This window comes from Erythrolamprus reginae, chromosome 2 (assembly GCF_031021105.1).
Source record: "Erythrolamprus reginae isolate rEryReg1 chromosome 2, rEryReg1.hap1, whole genome shotgun sequence".
In the NCBI taxonomy this organism is placed as follows: domain Eukaryota; kingdom Metazoa; phylum Chordata; class Lepidosauria; order Squamata; family Dipsadidae; genus Erythrolamprus; species Erythrolamprus reginae.
Window position 1 is genome coordinate 185895435 of NC_091951.1, and position 20394 is coordinate 185915828.

The 20394-nt window shown below is 40.3% G+C and overlaps 1 protein-coding gene across 1 annotated transcript in view; it reads right to left on the reverse strand.

Moving 5' to 3' along the window:
• LOC139158713 (pleckstrin homology domain-containing family A member 3-like) overlaps positions 1-20394 on the reverse strand; it is a 32997-nt gene that overhangs the window by 2825 nt on the left and 9778 nt on the right. The window contains 5 exon segments of the mRNA XM_070736045.1: positions 1538-1760; positions 9953-9963; positions 9965-9997; positions 14400-14570; positions 17622-17758. Of these exon segments, the coding sequence (XP_070592146.1) occupies positions 1574-1760; positions 9953-9963; positions 9965-9997; positions 14400-14570; positions 17622-17758 (539 nt within the window). The 3' untranslated portion in view covers positions 1538-1573.

A 20394-nucleotide genomic window follows, 5' to 3' on the forward strand; every position in this document is an offset into this window, starting at 1 on the left:
TAGTTGTCAATGGAGCAACAGTCAGGATCTGCAGTGTAGAGGCAGGCATCCCGTGGGCCACGTGGTATTCTATGCCTTTTGGCATGGCCCACCGTCATGCCGTCCAGTCCTTTGCTGCAATGTCCAGTTGTACAATAATGCTTTCCCTCCACCAATGGAAAAGTTGAAATATTTCTACTTTATTCTCCAGAGTCTGTATGGAGCTTAAGATGATTTCAGGGCTTTGTGGCAAACCTTGACAGGTTATCGTCTCTCCAACTGAGTCTTCAGAGAAGGGTGGCATATAAATCCAATTAATAAATAAATAATAAATAAATAAATAAACTGACACTGCCTGCTTTGCAATTCCTGCTACTGCGGGCAGCTACCTCCTAATTTCAGATCAAATTGGACATCTGGTTCAAAGAGAGACAGCCAATCTCTCTTGCTCCAACCTTGGCACATGCTGGATTAGATCTCAGGTAAGCCCAACTCCTTAGCTAATATCGTATGGAAGTCTGGTCACCCAAGCTAATACCATACGGTATTATTATTATTATTATTATTGTTATTATTATTATTTAGAAACATAGAAGACTGACGGCAGAAAAAGAACTCATGATCCATCTAGTCTGCCCTTATACTATTTCCTGTATTTTTATCTTAGGATGGATCTATGTTTATCCCAGGCATGTTTAAATTCAGTTACTGTGGATTTACCAACCACGTCTGCTGGAAGTTTGTTCCAAAGATCTACTACTCTATCAGTAAAATAATATTTTCTCATGTTGCTTCTGATCTTTCCCCCAATTAACTTCAGATTGTGTCCCTTTGTTCTTGTGTTCACTTTCCTATTAAAAACACTTCCCTCCTGAACCTTATTTAACCCTTTAACATATTTAAATGTTTCGATCATGTCCCCCCTTTTCCTTCTGTCCTCCAGACTATACAGATTGAGTTCATTAAGTCTTTCCTGATACGTTTTATGCTTAAGACCTTCCACCATTCTTGTAGCCCGTCTTTGGACCCGTTCAATTTTGTCAATATCTTTTTGTAGGTGAGGTCTCCAGAACTGAACACAGTATTCCAAATGTGGTCTCACCAGCGCTCTATATAGCGGGATCACAATCTCCCTCTTCCTTCTTGTTATACCTCTAGCTATGCAGCCAAACATCCTGCTCACCCATTTTGAGACAAAGTAAACCCAGAGACAGAAAATACTCACAGAACAGTATGTCAAGATCCTAGACATACTACCCCTCAATCCTTCTCTTCTGAAGTTTTTGCTAACACAGAACTTCCAATACAATACTCAGATTGAGGATTCCTTTTCCCCAAGTGCATTATTTTACATTTGGAAACATTAAACTGCAGTTTCCATTGCTTTGACCATTTATCTAGTAAATTTATTATTATATTTGTATGTCGCCCCTCTCCGAAGACTCGGAGCGACTTCGTGGCTAAGCAAAGGACCCAGACACCTCAGTCTACATTCTGGTAGCATAGAAAAGGACACCCTGCAATTATTTCTCACCGGGCAGAGAACAAGTTTACGTACCTACCGACTCACTGCCTTTCCCCTCCCAGGTCAATCTCATGCAGTTATCTGGTGGTGGCTTCTACCGACAGCTTCTTCAGTTATGGTGCTGGGGGGGCTCTCAGGCTGGGAGCCTGGCTGCCCCCACTGCTGGGAGCAGAACACCACCATCTCCTCCAAGTTGCGCAGCACAGTCTCGGTGCCCTTGGGAGGCACTGGGGGGATCCGAGCTGGCTCCAGCACTCTGCAAAGGAAGACAGGCAGGAGTTGCTAACAAACCCAGCACGCGGCATGCTATAAAAATGTGTTGATGGGTGTGTGTGGGACAGCCAGGGGCAAGTACAACTGGCTGATAAGAGATGCCTCAGCCCCTAAAAGGAAAAGGGGAGTGGGAAGCATTGCAAAAAGGACCCTTCCCTAGTTTTTTTAGGACAGGAGAGATACAGGCAATCCTCGACGTACAAGAGTTTGTTTAGCAACGGTTCAAAGCTACAATAGCACTCAGAAGAGTTGATTTATGACCATTTTTCACAATTATGACCTTTACAGTATCCCCACGGACACACGATCAAAACTTGGATGCTTGGTAATGTCAGAGTTGCATTCAGAAGCTGCCCACCCAGAATCAGATACGATATCAGGAATTGGAGACATTTCAGAATGAAGACAACAGAGCAGGACGTAAACGTCTTCTTTGCAGCAAAACTATATTCGCTGTACAGTATTCTATTTACATAACACCAACACTATCTTACTAGACAACACGCCACCACTAACCCTAACCATAGGCCAACCACACCTATGCAAAGGTGCATTACAGTATACAGTGTTCCCTCGCTTTTCGCGGGGGATGCGTTCCAAGACCGCCTGCGAAAGTCAAATTTCCGCGAAGTAGAGATGTGGAAGTAAATACACTATTTTTGGCTATGAGCAGTATCACAAGCCTTCCCTTAACACTTTAAACCCCTAAATTGCAATTTTCCATTCCCTTAGCAATTATTCAGATTATTACTCACCATGTTTATTAAAGTTTATTTAAAAAAATATTTATTAAAGGCAGACAAAAGTTTGGCGATGACATATGACATCATCGGGTGGGAAAAACCGTGGTACAGGGAAAAAACCCGCAAAGTATTTTTTAATTAATATTTTTGAAAAACCGTGGTATAGACTTTTTGCGAAGTTCGAACCCGTGAAAATCGAGGGAACACTGTATATAGTTTTTAACCAATCAGGCTTTGGCCCATTCTGCTGATCCACCATGACTCATCATACCTTTTAATTTACACTAATTACATTCTACTCCACTGTAACTGGAATATTACCTCAAGTACTAACTCTGACAGATAACTGGTTCATACTTACGACTGCTGCTGTGTCCTAAAACACGGGCTCCCTTGGCTAAGAAACGAAGATAAGCAACAATGTTTTTGGGCGGTTTTGACTTTTGATTTTTTGATGCTTACAACTCTTGCAGAATTATCCATGGTCACGTGATCAAAATCAGACACATGGCCAATGACTCATATTTACGACAGTTGCAGTGTCGCCCCACCCCGGGTCATACGATCGCCATTTTGCCATCTTCTGGCAACCAAAAGTCAACGGGGAAGCCAGATTCACTTAACAACCAGGTTACTGTGGTGATTCACTTAACAATCGGGACAAGAGAGGTCATAAAATGGGGACAAAACTCACTTTTAAAAAAGCCTTGGTTAACGACAGAAATTTTGGGCTCAATGGAGGTCGTAGGTTGAGGAGCACCTACATTTTCAGTCTTGGCAAGATTCTGTTAATCTAACTCTAATAATAAGAGTGTTAGTATTCCTTGCACGGTTAACAAAAACTGATGATTTATGCAAGCAGCTACACTCAATGGAAGGCAGGCCAAGTTCTGTAAGCGGCAGTGAGTCCAATCCCCACTGCACAAGAATCTAAATTAAAACAGGGGGGTGGGGAGATGGTGCTTTAGTTTTTGCTTGAATATATCTCCTGTACACCACCTCTCTGGGGTCAATGGGTCTACCACTTTCCTATCAAGAAGTTTTTCTTGACTTTCATTAAAAATGTGCATACTTAACAGACACACCCTCTTCATCATGCTGTCTGAGATATGATAGTAGTCTCCCTCTTCTTCTGGGTGACGTCCTTCAAAACGTTTTGACGATCGTGTTCATATTTTATTTATATCACCAACTTTGATCCCTTTGGTCATAGTTGGGGCACTTAGCCATTCAAGACTGCTCACATTTAGAAAGGCAAATTGGAAAAATAAAAAAAAAACAATGCCATTATATCGGAGGTAAAATAGAAGTTGTTAGAATCCGCTCCGTTAAAAGGGAAAAGCTTGGTGAGAAAGAGATGGGGCTTTGGCCCCTTTTTCTGAACGGCTGGCCAAACAAATGCCTTTCCTAGGGGACAGCACTTCAAAGCTCTTCCAGAAGCCCCAAGGCTCTCCAGAAGGGCCTCCTCTGCTGATCTGAGTAACCAGGCAGGTTCACAGCAAGGCCAAGCCACTTAGGTCTTTAATGGTCAATGCCAGACTCCTAAACAGTGTTTAGTAAACAAATGACAACCAGTGCAGATTTTTCCGCCGTGCGATTCCTGTATCTTGCACTGTTTAACAGCCCGATCACTGCATTTTCTTTTCCTTTTCTTTTTTAATAGCTGAATAGCCTCTTATTTTATAATAGAGCATTAATAGGTCTGAACTTAATAATTCTTTTACCACTATGCACAAAAATGGAAAGATACTTTAATTTCCACAATGGATGAATAGTTGGAAAAACGGAGAGATTTCGATGCATTACAACTTCCGGTACTTCTCAAAAACAGCTCAGTGTAAAGCAGGGGGGCCAATTAATTTTGCCATGGGGCCGTGTGAGAAATTGGGATGGTTTTAGAGGGCTGGACTAATATAATTAACTCAGTTCTACCCAATACTGTATGATTTCCTCCCTTCCTTTCTCCTCCCCTTTCCTTTCTTTCTTTCCTTTCTTTTCCTGTTCCATTCCTTTCCTCCTTTCCTTTTCTCCCCTCCCCTTATTTCTTTCATTTCCTTTCCTTCCTTCCCTTTCCTTTCCTGTTCCATTCCTTTCCTTCTTTCCTTTTCTATTCCAAGTGGAAGTTTCATATTTTATTGGAAATAATTCTGATTGTGGAAAAATGAAATATAAATTATTTTCATAAATAAGGAATGTCCTATTATATTGCCAGCACACCTAAAGATGGGGTCCCAAAACTTGGCAACTTTAAGACTTGTGGACTTCAGCTCCCAGAATTCAACTCTCAGCTATGCTGGCTGGAGAATTCTGGGAGTTAAAGTCCACAAGTCTTAAAGTGGCCAAGTTTGAAGACTTCTGTTACAGAGCTTCTAATAAAAAAGAAAGACTTTTGTAGTATCATTTATCTTTCTCTTCCTCCCCCCTCTCTTTCTCATTCCTCTTCCCACCCCTTTCTTTCCTCCACCCCTTTCTTTTCCCCCTTTTCAAAGGTCTTTCCTGAGTGGCTTTTAACAAGCTTCCCCACCCCACACTGGCTTTTGCGAGCTGCAGCTCTTTTCTCTCGAGTCTGTATGAACACTCTGCCCAAGCCCGTACAGGGAAACGTACGGGTGTTGCAAGCCACTCCAAACTCAGAACTTTTTTCCTGCATGGCTTTTGCCTTGGAGAACAAACTGCCTGCAGGTCTCTCTCTCTCTCTTACACACACACTGCCCAAAACCATGCAGGGAAACTTACCGGGTGTTCCAAGCCCCACCCAACTCTTTTTCCTGCATGGCTTTCGCCTTGGAGAATAAGTTGCCTGCAGGTCTCCCCCCCCCCCCCTTTCAAGCAGTTCCAAAGATCTCCAGCCAGCATTCAAGCCGCCGGCTGCTAGGTAAAACCGAGATTCAAAGATAGCTGGCGGGCCGGTTACAGACAGTGGCTGGGCCGGATACAGCCCGCGGGCCGCACCTTGCCCAGGTCTGGTGTAAAGCATACCGTAGTAAGTCAAGATGGGATTTTAACAAAGGTGGGGATTATTGTTACTAAGTCAGACTGGTTCAGGAAAGGTGGCAGTTGGGATTCTAGCCATAGAGCTGAAATGAGCTGCTAACGCAGAGGGTACTGACTGCAGGGGGATCAAGAGCGACGGTTGGACTACAAATCTTCTTGTTCAACTGAAACTTCTCTTTGGTTCCCCAAATCAAGCAGTTCTGCCATTGTGTCTGAGCTCCCCTTGTTCACTCATTCAGACCATTACGGAGCTTAGGCGGTATTCAAGGACTGCTGACTGTCTATGGCAGTGTTTCCCAACCTTGGCAACTTGAAGATACTTGGACTTCAACTCCCAGAATTCCCCAGCCAGCATTTGCTGGCTGGGGAATTCTGGGAGTTGATGTCCAAATATCTTCAAGTTGCCAAGGTTGGGAAACACTGGTCTATGGAGATAGTCATCCCGGTCAGGGTTGTCCCAAGGATGCTTTTTTTCAAAAGGCAACTGGACTTCCTGGATTTTTCTTTTGAAGACGTTTCTGAAGAAGCTTCTTGGACGAGAAGTGAAAGATCTTCATAGAAAACCAGAAAGTCCAGCTGCCTCTTGAAAAAGCACCATTTGGACAGGCTTTCTTGAGTTAGTGTTTTTCAACTCTGGCAACTTTAAGATGCGTGGAGTTTTATTCCCAGAATTCCCCAGCTAAGCACGCTGAGTAGAGAATTCTGGGAATTCAGTACATCTTAAAATTATCAAATTGGAAACACACCGAGTTAATTTATAGGAAGCGTGAAAGTTTGGCCTGGAGGAGTTTAATATTGCTCTTTCTTTCCCTTGCTATTTGCTATATTTTTGTCATCTTCGTGCTGTGTAATTGGTATATTGATTCCTTTCTTTTATTCTTTTGAAAATCTCTAAAGAAGTTCTTTCGATTATTATTCTTGGCAGTTCCTTTGGGGTTTCAGCTTTCCTGAGTGCTTTCTATTTCCAGACTACTTCTTCAAGGCTCCTTTGTATTTTACTCATTCCGCTCTGAACTAGAGCAGTCCTTGCCTACAGCAGATGTCTTCAAACTTGGCAATTTTTTAAGACTTGTGGACTTCAACTTCCAGAATTCTCCAACCAGCTATGCTATGCTGGCTCAAGAATTCTGGAAGTTGAAACATAGAAACATAGAAGACTGACGGCAGAAAAAGAACTCATGGTCCATCTAGTCTGCCCTTATACTATTTCCTGTATTTTATCTTAGGATGGATATATGTTTATCCCAGGCATGTTTAAATTCAGTTACTGTGGATTTACCAACCACGTCTGCTAGAAGTTTGTTCCAAGGATCTACTACTCTTTCAGTAAAATAATATTTTCTCACGTTGCTTTTGATCTTTCCCCCAACTAACTTCAGATTGTGTCCCCTTGTTCTTGTGTTCACTTTCCTATTAAAAACACTTCCCTCCTGGACCTTATTTAAGCCTTTAACATATTTAAATGTTTCGATCATGTCCCCCCTTTTCCTTCTGTCCTCCAGACTATACAGATTGAGTTCATTAAGTCTTTCCTGATACGTTTTATGCTTAAGACCTTCCACCATTCTTGTAGCCCGTCTTTGGACCCGTTCAATTTTGTCAATATCTTTTTGTAGGTGAGGTCTCCAGAACTGAACACAGTATTCCAAGTGTGGTCTCACCAGCGCTCTATATAGCGGGATCATAATCTCCCTCTTCCTGCTTGTTATACCTCTAGCTATGCAGCCAAGCATCCTACTTGCTTTTCCTACCACCTGACCACACTGCTCACCCATTTTGAGACTGTCAGAAATCACTACCCCTAAATCCTTCTCTTCTGAAGTTTTTGCTAACACAGAACTGCCAATGCAATACTCAGATTGAGGATTCCTTTTCCCCAAGTGCATTATTTTACATTTGGAAACATTAAACTGCAGTTTCCATTGCTTTGACCATTTATCTAGTAAAGCTAAATCATTTACCATATTACAGACCCCTCCATTTGTGAAGTCCACAAATCTTAAAGTTGCCAAGTTTGGGGGCCTCTAGTATTTTCAGATCTTCACTAAATGTTTTATGCATTCATGCTGATTTCTCTTGCTGTGCTCCATCCTTTTTAAAAAAAAATGGAATCATTTGCAGTTGTGCCTTTTGACTCTCCTTATTTAGGAACACTAATCCACGTACTTTGAGCTCTTTTTCCCATTTGCTTCTCCTGTCGCAAGAATAATTGCTCTGAATTCATTAAAATCCTCTTATTTTAAGCTCATGATATCCAGTCAATTACACTTAGCTTTCATTTCCATTAAAATAATAAAAGTCTAACATGACATAGACACTTTCCCCCCAAGATTTCTGCTATTTCCTCTTCAATTACATCTTCCAAAACGATCCTCTAACTTTTTGAAGGAACAAAATTATCAATATAAGGAAAAACACAAATTTCCTGGCAGGATCGTGCTTGAATTTGTTTCCCAGATGTTAAGTTACTTGAAATTTAAAGCAATTATATTTCCTATTTTGTTTAAATCATCCAATACATTTACATTAAATAAATCTACATGTTGCAGAATTCATATTTCTGAATTAAAAAATAACTAAATAAATACACTCTCCTTTGCAAATGAATAGAATTGGAAAAACAATGTCTCCTATTGATTATGCCAGAAAAAGGGATGGTTAACATTTCATATTAGAGGTGAGTCCTTGCTTTAACTTATGTTAACTGGGACCAGGATTTCAATCACTAAGCAATGCATTCACAAAGTGTGATGTCGCACAACCACATCGCTAAGCAACAGCAATCCCAGTAGTCCCTGTTGCCATTGTTGAATGAGCATTGCAGGTTCTTAAGCAAGGGCCTCCTGGCAATTTCCTGCTGGGTTCCAACAACTAAAGTCAATGGGGAAACTGGTAGGAAGTTGCAAGTCTCAGGCGTTTAACAAGCAAGCTGATTGGCATGTATGTGGCATGCACAAGTGACTTTCGATCTGGGAGTGGTTTCTGCTGGTGGGTGGGTGGTTTGGGGAGGTGCCTGAGTGAGTAGTTGCAGCGACATCCATGGCAGATTTTAGACCTGATGGTGGCTGCTGCAGGTGAGGGACACTTAACCAAGCAACTTGCCACCTTCCTTGCTGGCTTCCCCATTGACTTTGTTGTGGAAAGCTGGCAGGGAAGGTCGCAAACGGTGATCCTATCACCATGGGGCACTGCAACATTCATTCAAGAGTGCGTCAATGGTTGTCAAGGGGCCAGGCTGTGATCACGTGACCATGGAGGTATGCAATGCTGGAACCTGGAGGGCCAATTATTAAGTATCACTCATTCAGCGCCGCTGAAACGTTGACCGGTCAGTCGCTGAACGAATGATTGGTAAACAAGAACTAGCTGTAGCAAATTTGAAACTCAGACTGTTGGTACAGGGTACATGTGTGTTAGGGTTTGCCATTGTTAACTGCATATTATAAACTATACTAAATGTGTACTGTCACTTTAAATGTTACAGTTGCTACTGTAAAACTGTACTGTCACTTAAAGGGTTAGTGTGCACTCAAAGAGTTAACATTTAATTGCAGAGTAAATGTTCAAGGCTATGTGGTCACTGAAGCTATAAAAGCGCATGATCGTGCCTTGTTACTTTATTTTTTGCCTGAGACGGGGGAGTCGTGTCCAAGCCTTGTGTTTTGTCAAGTTAAAACACAATCCACTCTGCTAAATTAATAGCATCTACCTGCTTTATTTACCAACTTCTTTCTGAGTTCTTTTGCAAGTAAAAACACTCTTCATTTAAGGAAAGCCTTCTCTGTGGAGGCTCCGACCCTCTGGAACCAACTCCCCCCAGAGATTAGAACTGCCCCTACTCTCCTTGCCTTTCGTAAGCTCCTTAAAACCCACCTTTGTCGTCAGGCATGGGGGAACTGAGACATGTCCCCCGGGCATATACAATTTATGCATGGTATGTTTGTGTGTATGTTTGCTTAGTAAATGGGGTTTTTAAAATATTTTTAACTATAATTTAGATTTGTCATGAATTGTTTTGTTTTGTTGTGAGCCGCCCGAGTCTGCGGAGAGGGGCGGCATACAAATCTAAATAATAAATAAATAAATAAATAAAAAATAAATAATTGCTTAAATAGAAAATCCTCTGTTGTCTCTGAGTCTGCGAAGAGGGGCGGCATACAAATTTAATTAATAATAATAATAATAATAATAATAATAATAATAATAATAATAATATATCTGCTGCCAGTTACCTGTTACCCCACATTCAATATTTTACTTTATTTTTATTGCTTGAGACAGTGGAGAGCAGTGAAAAAGAAAGAATATGCTTAAATCCATGGGATTATTTCCAAAATACTGTGTGTGTGTGGGGGGGGGGAACTACCCTTGCCCCAAACACTGTCTGGGAAAGTTAACCAATCCTAAAACAATCCTTGGAGATATTCTGGCTGCTTACCTGTCTGAGGAAAACTATGCCTGTGTGGCTCATAGAACGTCTAACCTGAAGGATGGAGAGAAAAAAAACATACAATGGCACTTAGACTTATTGTATTTTTTCGGAGTATAAGACACACCTTAGTTTTGGGGGAGGAAAACCAGGAAAAATAGGCCTCTGCCTCCCAGCAATTTGCCAAACAGAAAACAGTATAGACGATATACACAGTTTGCTGGGTATTTCTGTGCATGTGTGCCTGATACCACAGAATTGGAGAAATGTACATTAGGACAGTATATTAATCCCAGAAAGTTTTCTTAAATATAATCACACTAATTCCTCCCAATTATTTAAATAGATCTACTCCAAACATGACTAAGTGAGGGTTTAACTCAAGCTGCCTTATCTTAATACTAATAATACTAAAACAGGACATTTCAGATTATACTTTTACAGGTCTTTAAAATTGATATGGCTTTCTGGAAGTTTTCTCTGCTATATAAAAGAAAATTCAATAGCACTGGGCCTCTTCAGATCAAGCATTTATTTTAAAAAGCTTCTTCATTTTGTTAATAATAAAGCAGTCTTTAAAAAAATAAGTCTAATAATTTGAACAGTCTATAGGCATTTATAGTTAGTGACTTACCTCCTTGCAGCCAAAAACAAACAGCCAGTTTCAGCACAATCTGATCCCTCCAGCAATTTGCCTCTGTGCAGCTTTAGTTTTACTTTCATTTTAGCAGGTGGGCTTGACAGCAACTTCAATCAATCAGCTGAGTGTCAGGAGGCAGATAATCAGTGGCTTGTGCTAAGCAGTCTCTGCTGCTCTTTGCTGGGGGGAGGTAAATTGCTGGCAGGCAGAGACCAAAGAGTGGGGGGGGGGGTTTGTGGCTACATTTGATGTATAAGACGCACCCATGTTTTCACCCTCTTTTGGGGAGTGAAAAGGTGTGTCTTATACTACAGTATATACCACTTCACAGTGCTTTACAGTCCACTCTAAGCGGTTTACACAGTCAGCATATTGCATCCAACAACAATGATAAGGACATAAACACGAAGTAATATCCTGTTACTCTGATTGCCTGTGCATGGATAGTACCTTCACCAACCCAAATATTTTGAGGGGATAGTCACTGTAGGTGCACAACTACACATTCTGATTTTTAAAATTATGAACCTAGTTTGACTTTTTATTCCTTCTAGTTGCATAGTCTCTTGAAAAACGGACTCTCTTTAGTTTATCAGATGCTTTAAAGGGCTTAAATTTCACAGATGACATCTTTTAAACCATCTGCCCACTACTTATCTAATGTACTTTCCCAATCTGTTGACCACCAGGGAGCCTTATTCCCAGTCACTGTTGCAAGTCAAATTAGTAATAGGAGCAAGCTAAGATCTGGAGGTTCCATGCAAAAAAACCCAACCCCCCCAAACACAAATAGATAGCAGTCCATTTCTCACCGTAAAGCAAGTCCAAATTACTTTCACACCTCATATCACCTTTCACCAGCTGCCTATAGATATAACTGCAGTTTGTAGCAGAACAGGATTCAAAACTCATCGCTGCCAACTCACCGCAGGACAATTTAACAAATCAATGTAACTATTTAAAATAAATTAAACAATACTTTAATTTTTGTCTTTCACATTTCATTTTGTCCCTCCTTTTGCATCCTTTCTTTAAAGATTCTCTTCTACCATTCTCTTCTTTGATATTAGCATAACTCTCGTCCTACAGCGAGTTGGCTGTGGTGAGTTGGCTGTGGTTCATTGGCCGCTGCGAATTGTCATAGACCCTTTGACAATTATAGCCCAGTTCCTAGGTAATAATAATAATTTTAAAAACCTAACTCAATATGATGACCAAGGTATAAAAATGGCAGTACAGTAGTACCTCTAGATACGAGCTGCTCCACATGCGAGTATTCCAAGTTACGAGCTGAGATGCGAGCAAAATTTCTGTTCGACACCCGAGCTCAAATTCGGGATACGAGCCGAGCGTCCACTAAGTGGCGCAAGAATTCCATTTTTTCCAGTTACCTCGGCACGAAAAGCCAAATCTAAATGCATTTGTTCGAGATACGAATTGATTGACTTACGAGCTCAGCTCTGGCACGAATTAAACTCATATGTCGAGGTACCACTGTACTTAGAATCAAAAATGAAAGCCGTGCTGTATAATGGCAACTTTGTTCCAATGGGTAAAAACACACAACTTTTCTAAGGAATGTAGAGACTTCCTGTGAGAGGAGGCCTAGTTAACTTTTGCTAGCTAGCAAGACAGCTTTGTGTGGGAATCACCACTGGATACTGGATACGAGTCAGCGTAATCTCTCCCAAACAAAGGAGATTGTTGAGATCATCCCACAAGACCCTGGACAGTTGCTTCTTGTGAGTAGACCATGGAAACTGTTGTTTTTACGGTCAGCTTATGAAAGTAGTGGCTGATAGTCAGGATTTACATTAAGCTAAAACCCCACAAAGCAGCCTTTATAGACACTCAATTTCACCAAGCCTTATATCTTAATCATTTTTTAAAATTATTTTTTTAATTTTTCTTTGCATAAGGTATTAGAGAGATTAAGACCCCTTGGAGTAGCGAGGTCTTACTGAATTCATCACCTGAGTTTCTCATTGTCTTAAAAGACGGTGCAAATTTTATTTTAAAAAGTTTTTAAAATGTATCTTATGGTTTTTTTGGGGTTGCACAGCAAAAGAATGCTTAGTATATGGATTTTTGGAAAGCTAATGACGGATTAAGTGGCCAGAAGGATTTGGAATTAGAGCTTTAAATTATTTAGAAAATACTTTCTCATGGGAGAATGATTACATTTTTTTAAAAAAATGATAAGGACACTAGAAGAAGAGGGTAAAGAAAGTGGATCAGAAATCTTTACTGCAAACCTTTGAATACCTCTCAGCCAAGCTTTTTGCACAGAATGGATCAAACACTTGACAAAACTGAAAAAGCATATTCTATTAAAATTATGAAACAAGGGCAAGATGAAACAAATATTTATGAAATTAATTTGAAGGTTGATTTAAATGTAATATAAATGTATCTAATGGATGAATTATTCCCTGAACAGACATTAAACCGGGAAATTAATTTGGACAATTTCTTTCCTCTGGATATGTAAATGAGTTTTGCTAAGAAAGTTTTTAGAAGTGATAAACAAAATTATGGTTTTTACTTATGGATACAAGAGAATTCTGTTACAATTCTGAAGGACCTTTCCTTTGAAACAGAGATGAACAGAAAATTAACTCTGGGTCTTTTTTAAGGGGGTTAAAGAGTATTATTTAAAAAGTCAGAAAAGATTTCTAAGATTGACTTTTTCAGACAGGGTGAAAATAAGAAATTAGTTACATCTGGCTACCCTTACTGGACATCTGCTGACAAAAAAATGATTGACAAGAGTATTTGCACTGTTTTCTTTACCTGAGAGATGAGCTGTGGGAAAAGAGAGACTATGTTTTACTTAAAGACAGCGATAAGTTATTAAAATTGTATTTAGCTGCTAGGATGAAGTGGGAAGTTACTTCTTTATTTTTCATTCCTTTTCCTTTTCTTATATATTTATGTTTGCAATATCATTGATTTTTATTATTTTCCTGTATAATTCTTAATGAAATTATTTGAAAAGAATGTATATACTACAGCAGATCTGTATATATTATTATAGTTTTCCTTAATGAGTTAAATAGACATAATGAGTATAATTAAGGATTCGAAGTGCTGGCAGTTTCTTTTATATCTAAAATGGGTGCAGGTTATCTTAAGACAGCTTTCCACAACACGAAGCCTTTTAAACTACAACTCTCATTAGCCTTTGCTAAAATAGTTAGTGTTGCAGGATAACTGAAGGGAATATGTTTGTCAAGCGATTTTTCCATATTCTGATCAAGTGATTACTACTCCTCAGGTTTTTTTGTTTTGTTTTGTTAATATCGTGTATAAATCAAAGAAATAAAAAATGTAGAATGGCATTTTAACTTATCGAAACACATAATATAAAACCCCTATCAACAGACAGACATTTCACATGTTAAAACAAAAAGACAAGTGCCTTGGGCATTATGAGCTTTTTCAGCACAAAGACTAATTCTGATGAAATACAAAATGATCAGTGGCAGAAATTTCTTTCACTCTGAGATTTCATTCATTTAACATTCAGCAAAGATGCCTCTTGAATGGTTCTGTGATTATTATTTCCCACAAGAAATGAAATCAGTGCTACAGATTTGGTGGTCTCCAGATGGTCAAAAAACTATGGGGCAGTAAAAAGGATTTAAGTGAAATCTAGTTGTCTCTTTTTGATTAATTCTATGGGAATGAAAAACAGCACCACAGCGTGACAATCTCTTTCCTGGCAATGTGGCATCAATACAGTTTTTCCAGAAGCAACTCTTATTAGGCTTCTTATTATGAATATAAACAGGAAGAAGTCATAAGTAGCCTTACCCGGTGGGAATGCGGAAGTTTAGTGCCTACAAAATCAGAAGGCTCGGGGATCGTTGAAGGATGATACAGCTCAGGAGCCAAACGAGTATTTGCAAACTTCATGCATTCTTCTAGGGTAGAGATGAACTGACTGCAGGTTGCCCGTAATAAAGACGAAGCTTCATTCATCTTCTGGTGGGGAATTGAGAGCACAGACAAGTGAAACAGAGCTGTTGCAGGGCGGCTTTCCATCCTCAGAGCCCCACCACCCAATCAGAGTGTGCTTGAGAACCAAAAGTCCCAATTCAACTGTTCAGTTGTTGTTGTTGTTGTTATTATTATTATTATTTATTAGATTTGTATGCTGCCCCTCTCCGTAGACTTGGGGCGGCTCACAGCATACAATAAAACAATTCATGACAAATCTAATAGATTTAAAACATTTAAAACCCCCATTATTAAACCAGACATACAAACATACATACCATACATAAATTGTATAGGCCCGGGGGAGGGGGCGAATGCCTCAATTCCCCCATGCCTGACGGCAGAGGTGAGTTTTAAGGACTTTACGGAAGGCAAGGAGGGTGGGGGCAGTTCTAATCTCTGGGGGGAGCTGGTTCCAGAGAGTTGGGGCCGCCACAGAGAAGGCTCTTCCCCTGGGGCCCGCCAGACGATATTGTTTAGTTGACGGGACCCGGAGAAGGCCAACTCTGTGGGACCTAATTGGTTGCTGGGATTCGTGCGGCAGAAAGCGGTCCCGGAGATATAGATGCTCTCTACGTGCCCTTTTGCTGCCCAAATGACCTGGGTTTCCAAACAAGTAACTCCCCATATGAAAATTGATTCTCCAGTCGGCTTTGTGAAAGGATTGTATCACTTCAGCCAATCAACACTGGCTTTACAAACTTTGTGATTCTATTACAGGGGTGTCAAACTCAAGGCCCGGGGGCCAGATCCAGCTCGCGGGGGTGCTTAGATCCTGCCCGCAGGGCCATCCTGGAAACCACATGGTGCCTCCCACTGCAGCCCTCCCGAGCTCCATTTTCATTGGTAGAGGGTTGCAGAACACCATCGCAGCTGAAAATGGAGCCTGGAAGCCTGTTTAGCTAGCAGAGTGCTTGGGCCATCACAGGTGCCAACACGAGTGATGTTGAATTGACCACACCCACCCTGGCCACGTCCTCCCACCCCGAGATCAAACACAAACCTGATGTGGCCCTCAATAAAATCGAGTTTGTTCTATTAGAACACAGGAAATTCTATCAAGCACTCTTTCATCAAGCCACTCTGCTCATCCCAGATATTTGCTCACAATGCAATTAAATAAGAATGCAAACCACAGCAAAGTATTTGATTCTCCATCACAGTCTGCAATTCTTAAGATCTGACGCCCACCTATTATTATTATTATTATTATTATTATTATTAATAATAATAATAATAATTAGATTTGTATGCCACTCCCTCTCCATAGACTCGGGGCGTCGAAAAAAGAAGTGTCATTACCTATACTATGTATCACTTAAAACTGTGGTGGCGCAATAATGAGACAAGCTCACCTTTATTCCCTTTCCAAAAATCTGTTTCATGGAAAAATAGGAGCATAATACATTTTAAGATAAAGCTGTGGAAATTTCCTAAGGCTGTTACTTTATAAATGTGGTAAAGAGGCAGCATGAATTGTATCTTTAAAAAAAAAACTATGATAAAATTCTAATTATAAGTTATTTACACTGGAAGTAAACTAACAATTTCAAAGGCTTCAAAATTATATCCCCTACATATGCAATCATAGCAAATACTGGGCTAAACAACAAAACATCCAGATTGGAGAGCCAAGGCAGTTAAACATACATACATTAGACCCAGGGCACTGGGGCCTGGTATTTTTCCAACATTGCCATAAGAATAGAACAATATTCCTGTGTTTCTGTTTGAAAACATACTTTGGGCATTAAGAATTTGATTGGAAAAAAATATATTAAAAGATTGGCAATTATTTCTGGAACAATTATGAAAAGATCAAAAGAGAACAAATTGTTCAAAAAGAGAAACAACCCCAGAGGAATTTTATTTTAGCACTTGGATCAAAAGATTAAATAGTTGCACTTTTGATTATGCATCCAAGATTCTAAGTGGGTTGTGACCTTTGTGCAAACTGTGGCAGCATTTGGATCTTCCAAGCAAAAGGAAAAGATGTCTTGGAACAGCCCTGCTTCTTTTATATCTCCAAAATATAGGAATATCTGCTCTACATATCCATAAAACAGATTTAGAATCCTTAGTGACTCTTGGATATTTGGATTGTTATGTGGGCTTGATTCCAAAGCACTAAGCAATAATTGATTGTGTCCCCTGTGGACTACAAACTCCCATTGCCTCTGTGGCTGAAGCAAATACAAGACTAGGAAGCTGTTGTGGCCCGCCAGCAACCTGTGCAGCTGGTAGTGGATCCCTCCTGAGAAGAGGCCAATGTGGTGAGGCGCCAGCAGCCTGTTCAAGTGGCACTGAGTCGGACAGTGAGGAGGTAGGCGAGAACTCAGTGCCAGAGGCAGAGGTCCAACCAGGGCCTTCAGAACCTCCAGCTTCTCCCATCAGTGATGAGGGAGAAGAGGAGAAGCCTCTTCTTAATGCATGGGCACACAGAGCTGCCAAAAGACAGGGATGATTCCTCAGGAGGACGTCTCCTTGGGAGTAAGGATTGGGGCTGATTGGCCACTTTCGTAGCCCACTTTGTTCATTCCGTAGTCTGAAAACGTCTGCTCAGCTTATCTGTTTTGGCTTTTTTCCTGCGGACTGCTTCTAGGCATTGTGCCAATCCTTGTAAGCTTCTTGAGATATCCAGGACCAAATTCCTTAGACTTAATTTATGACTTTATTGAATTGTGCTATTAATGCCATTTAATTAACAGCTGGTTTTTCAAGAAGAGACTGCTTTAACTTGTTTTTGTGTGTGTCTACTACTAAACAAATTGGTAGTCGTTAATTGATTAATTAATGATTAATTCATTAATTAATTAACATAGGTTTGAACAAACTGTGTGAGTGCTACGTTCTTTCTGGTCCATAGCTGGGGCAGAACAGAAACCTAGAGGGCTTCGAGCTTCCCATCCCTGTCCTACAATGATCAGAAATAAACTTGATAATGTTGTCAGAGTATTAATATTCCACAGATTCCTTACCAGTTGAAACGTGTAAAAACATAAACCTGTGATTGCTCTGGATTCTCTCCCACCCTACCTGAATGTCCAAAGGAGATCCATTCTCTTGAGGTTGTGTTGCATCCTGCACAGCTAGCACTTGCTGTGTCAGCACGTCACAATACAAACGCAGTTCGGACAGCTTCCTTCCGAGGGACTCGTTGCTTATGTCCAGATCTGTCCAGATAGACAAGCAAAGAATTTACACAAGATACTGAAAGAACATTTCACACAGCACAACAGAGAACGGGAGACCTGAGCAGAGACAGAATTCTGATTCTGCCAGTGAAAAAGCTTGCTCCTCTGTCATATCAAGATAACCTCTAAAATGCCTTCTGTGCTTTTGGGATGCAAATATATTTTGAGTATTAGAACCAACACTGAAAATAAAAATGCAAATGATGTAATGTGAGATACACTTCTCAAAAAAAATAAAGGGAACACTTAAACAACACAATCTAACTCCAAGTAAATCAAACTTCTGTGAAATCAAACTGTCCACTTAGGAAGCAACACTGATTGACAGTCAGTTTCACCTGCTGCTGTGCACATTCAACTTTGTACAGAACAAAGTATTTAATGAGAATATTTCATTCATTCAGATCTAGGACGTGTTTTTTGAGTGTTCCCTTTATTTTTTTGAGCAGTATAGATTGTCAATGCATGTTCGTTTCATGTACCCTTTTCCAGTATTGAGTAAAAATAAATAAATAAAAAGATTAGTCAAACCAAAACAACTTCCTCTGTTTGAATGAAATGCCACCAATTTATTGCAGAATTGCTCTTAGATGTGTTCATACTCCTACATGCTCTGAAGAACCTTTAAAGGAAGAGTTTGCCCATTGGCTAAGCTGGGTTGAGTTACCTTCTTGGACTAACAGACACACATGCAATTTTGAAAGGACGGTTCAAGCCCTTTTACAACTTATTTTTATTTCCTAAGAATATTATTACTCTGTGCCATGAGACATGGCAGATTAAGCATTACCGAGTCTTCGGAGAGGGGCGGCATACAAATCTAATAAATAATAATAATAATAATAATAATAATAATAATAATTATTATTATTATTATTATTATTATTATTATTATTATTATTATTACATTTTAAAACACTGAAAACCAGATGAAGCAGAGACTCTGGCTGGTACCAAGGAAGGTGCCTTATTTATTTTATTTATTTATTAATTGTACATGCCACCCCTCGGAGCAGCTTACAACATATAAAAGAACAATTATTCATTCATTCATTCATTCATTCATTCATTCATTCATTCTAATTTTATGCTGCCCTTCTCCTTAGACTCAGGGCGGCTTACAACATGTTAGCAATAGCACTTTTTAACAGAGCCAGCCTATTGCCCTCGCAATCCAGGTCCTCATTTTACCCACCTCGGAAGGATGGAAGGCTGAGTCAACCTTGAACCGGTGATGAGATTTGAACCGCTGACCTGCAGATCTACAGTCAGCTTCAATGGCCTGCAGTACAGCACTCTACCTGCTGTGCCACCCCGCGCAAGATTTAGGATTTAAAGATCCTAAATCCAATTTTAAAATTAAACTAACTAGTCTAAAATCCCAGTTTCTTAAAAATCAATCATTCTTATTAAAACAATGAAATATACATTTCATTCATCAGCCAAGGACTAATATCTAATGGCCCCAGGCCTGTTGGCACAAGTGGGTCTTCAAACTCTTGTGGAAGGCAAGGAGGGTGGGGGATGGTACGAATCTCTGGGGGGGGAGCTGGTTCCAGAGGGCCGGAGCCTCCACAGAGAAGGCTCTTCCCCCTAGGCCCCGCCAGGCAGCATTGTCTTACCGATAGCACATTTATTTATTTATTTATTTATTGGATTTCTATGCCGCCCCTCTCCGAGGACTCGGGGCGGCTCACAACATATAATACACAGTGTACAAAATCTTGAATCCAATTAATTAATTAAGAATCTAATCCCCCCCCCCCCCAAAAGCATAAAAAACAATCATTCCATTCACTCAACATTCTCTCAACACATTCATTGGCCAGGGGGAAATGGCCCCAGGCCTGGCAGCATAAATGAGTCTTCAGAATCTTACGGAAGGCAAAGAGAGTAGAGGCAGTACGAATCTCTGGGGGGAGCTGATTCCAAAGGGCCGGGGCCCCCACAGAGAAGGCTCTACCCCCAGGCCCCGTCAAACGACACTGTCTAGTTGATGGAACCTGGAGAAGGTAAATTCTGTGGGACCTGGGATTCATTCATTCATTCACATAATCTTTATTGAACTACGCCAGTCCTTGATAATTCTTTAACACACCAATATGAAGACGAAATTAGGAGGTGATGAAGGAGAGCTGGTTTTGTGGCTTTCTCTGAAGTAATAGAGGGAAAAAAATACGTTAACTGCAGTCGGTGCCCAACTGCATCTGTGTGGGTGGGATGGGAGAAAAGATTTATCACCCAATCTGCCAAGAGAGGCTTAGGCTTAGCCACCATCTCAGTGGTATTTATTCTGGGAAATGTACGCATAACTTGTGTCTGTGCGCACACTCATGGTTCCAATATTTATATTTAGGGAAGCAGAACCTCAGAATCGCTTTACTAAAATAAAACAGCAATTACAAAGCCCAGGAAACATAAACAATCTGCAGAGTAAAAGGTGAAGCATCACAAGAATGGCCTAGATATTGTCTAAATATACATTAAAAGTATTCTAAGCACAGGCTTTTGACTTCCTCCCAGGTATGGAAAAGTTGACAAAGGAACTGAGATCCTAAGTTGCATTAAGCGGTGACTTTTTTTGCCTAAGTGAATGATATATATCCAGCCAATAG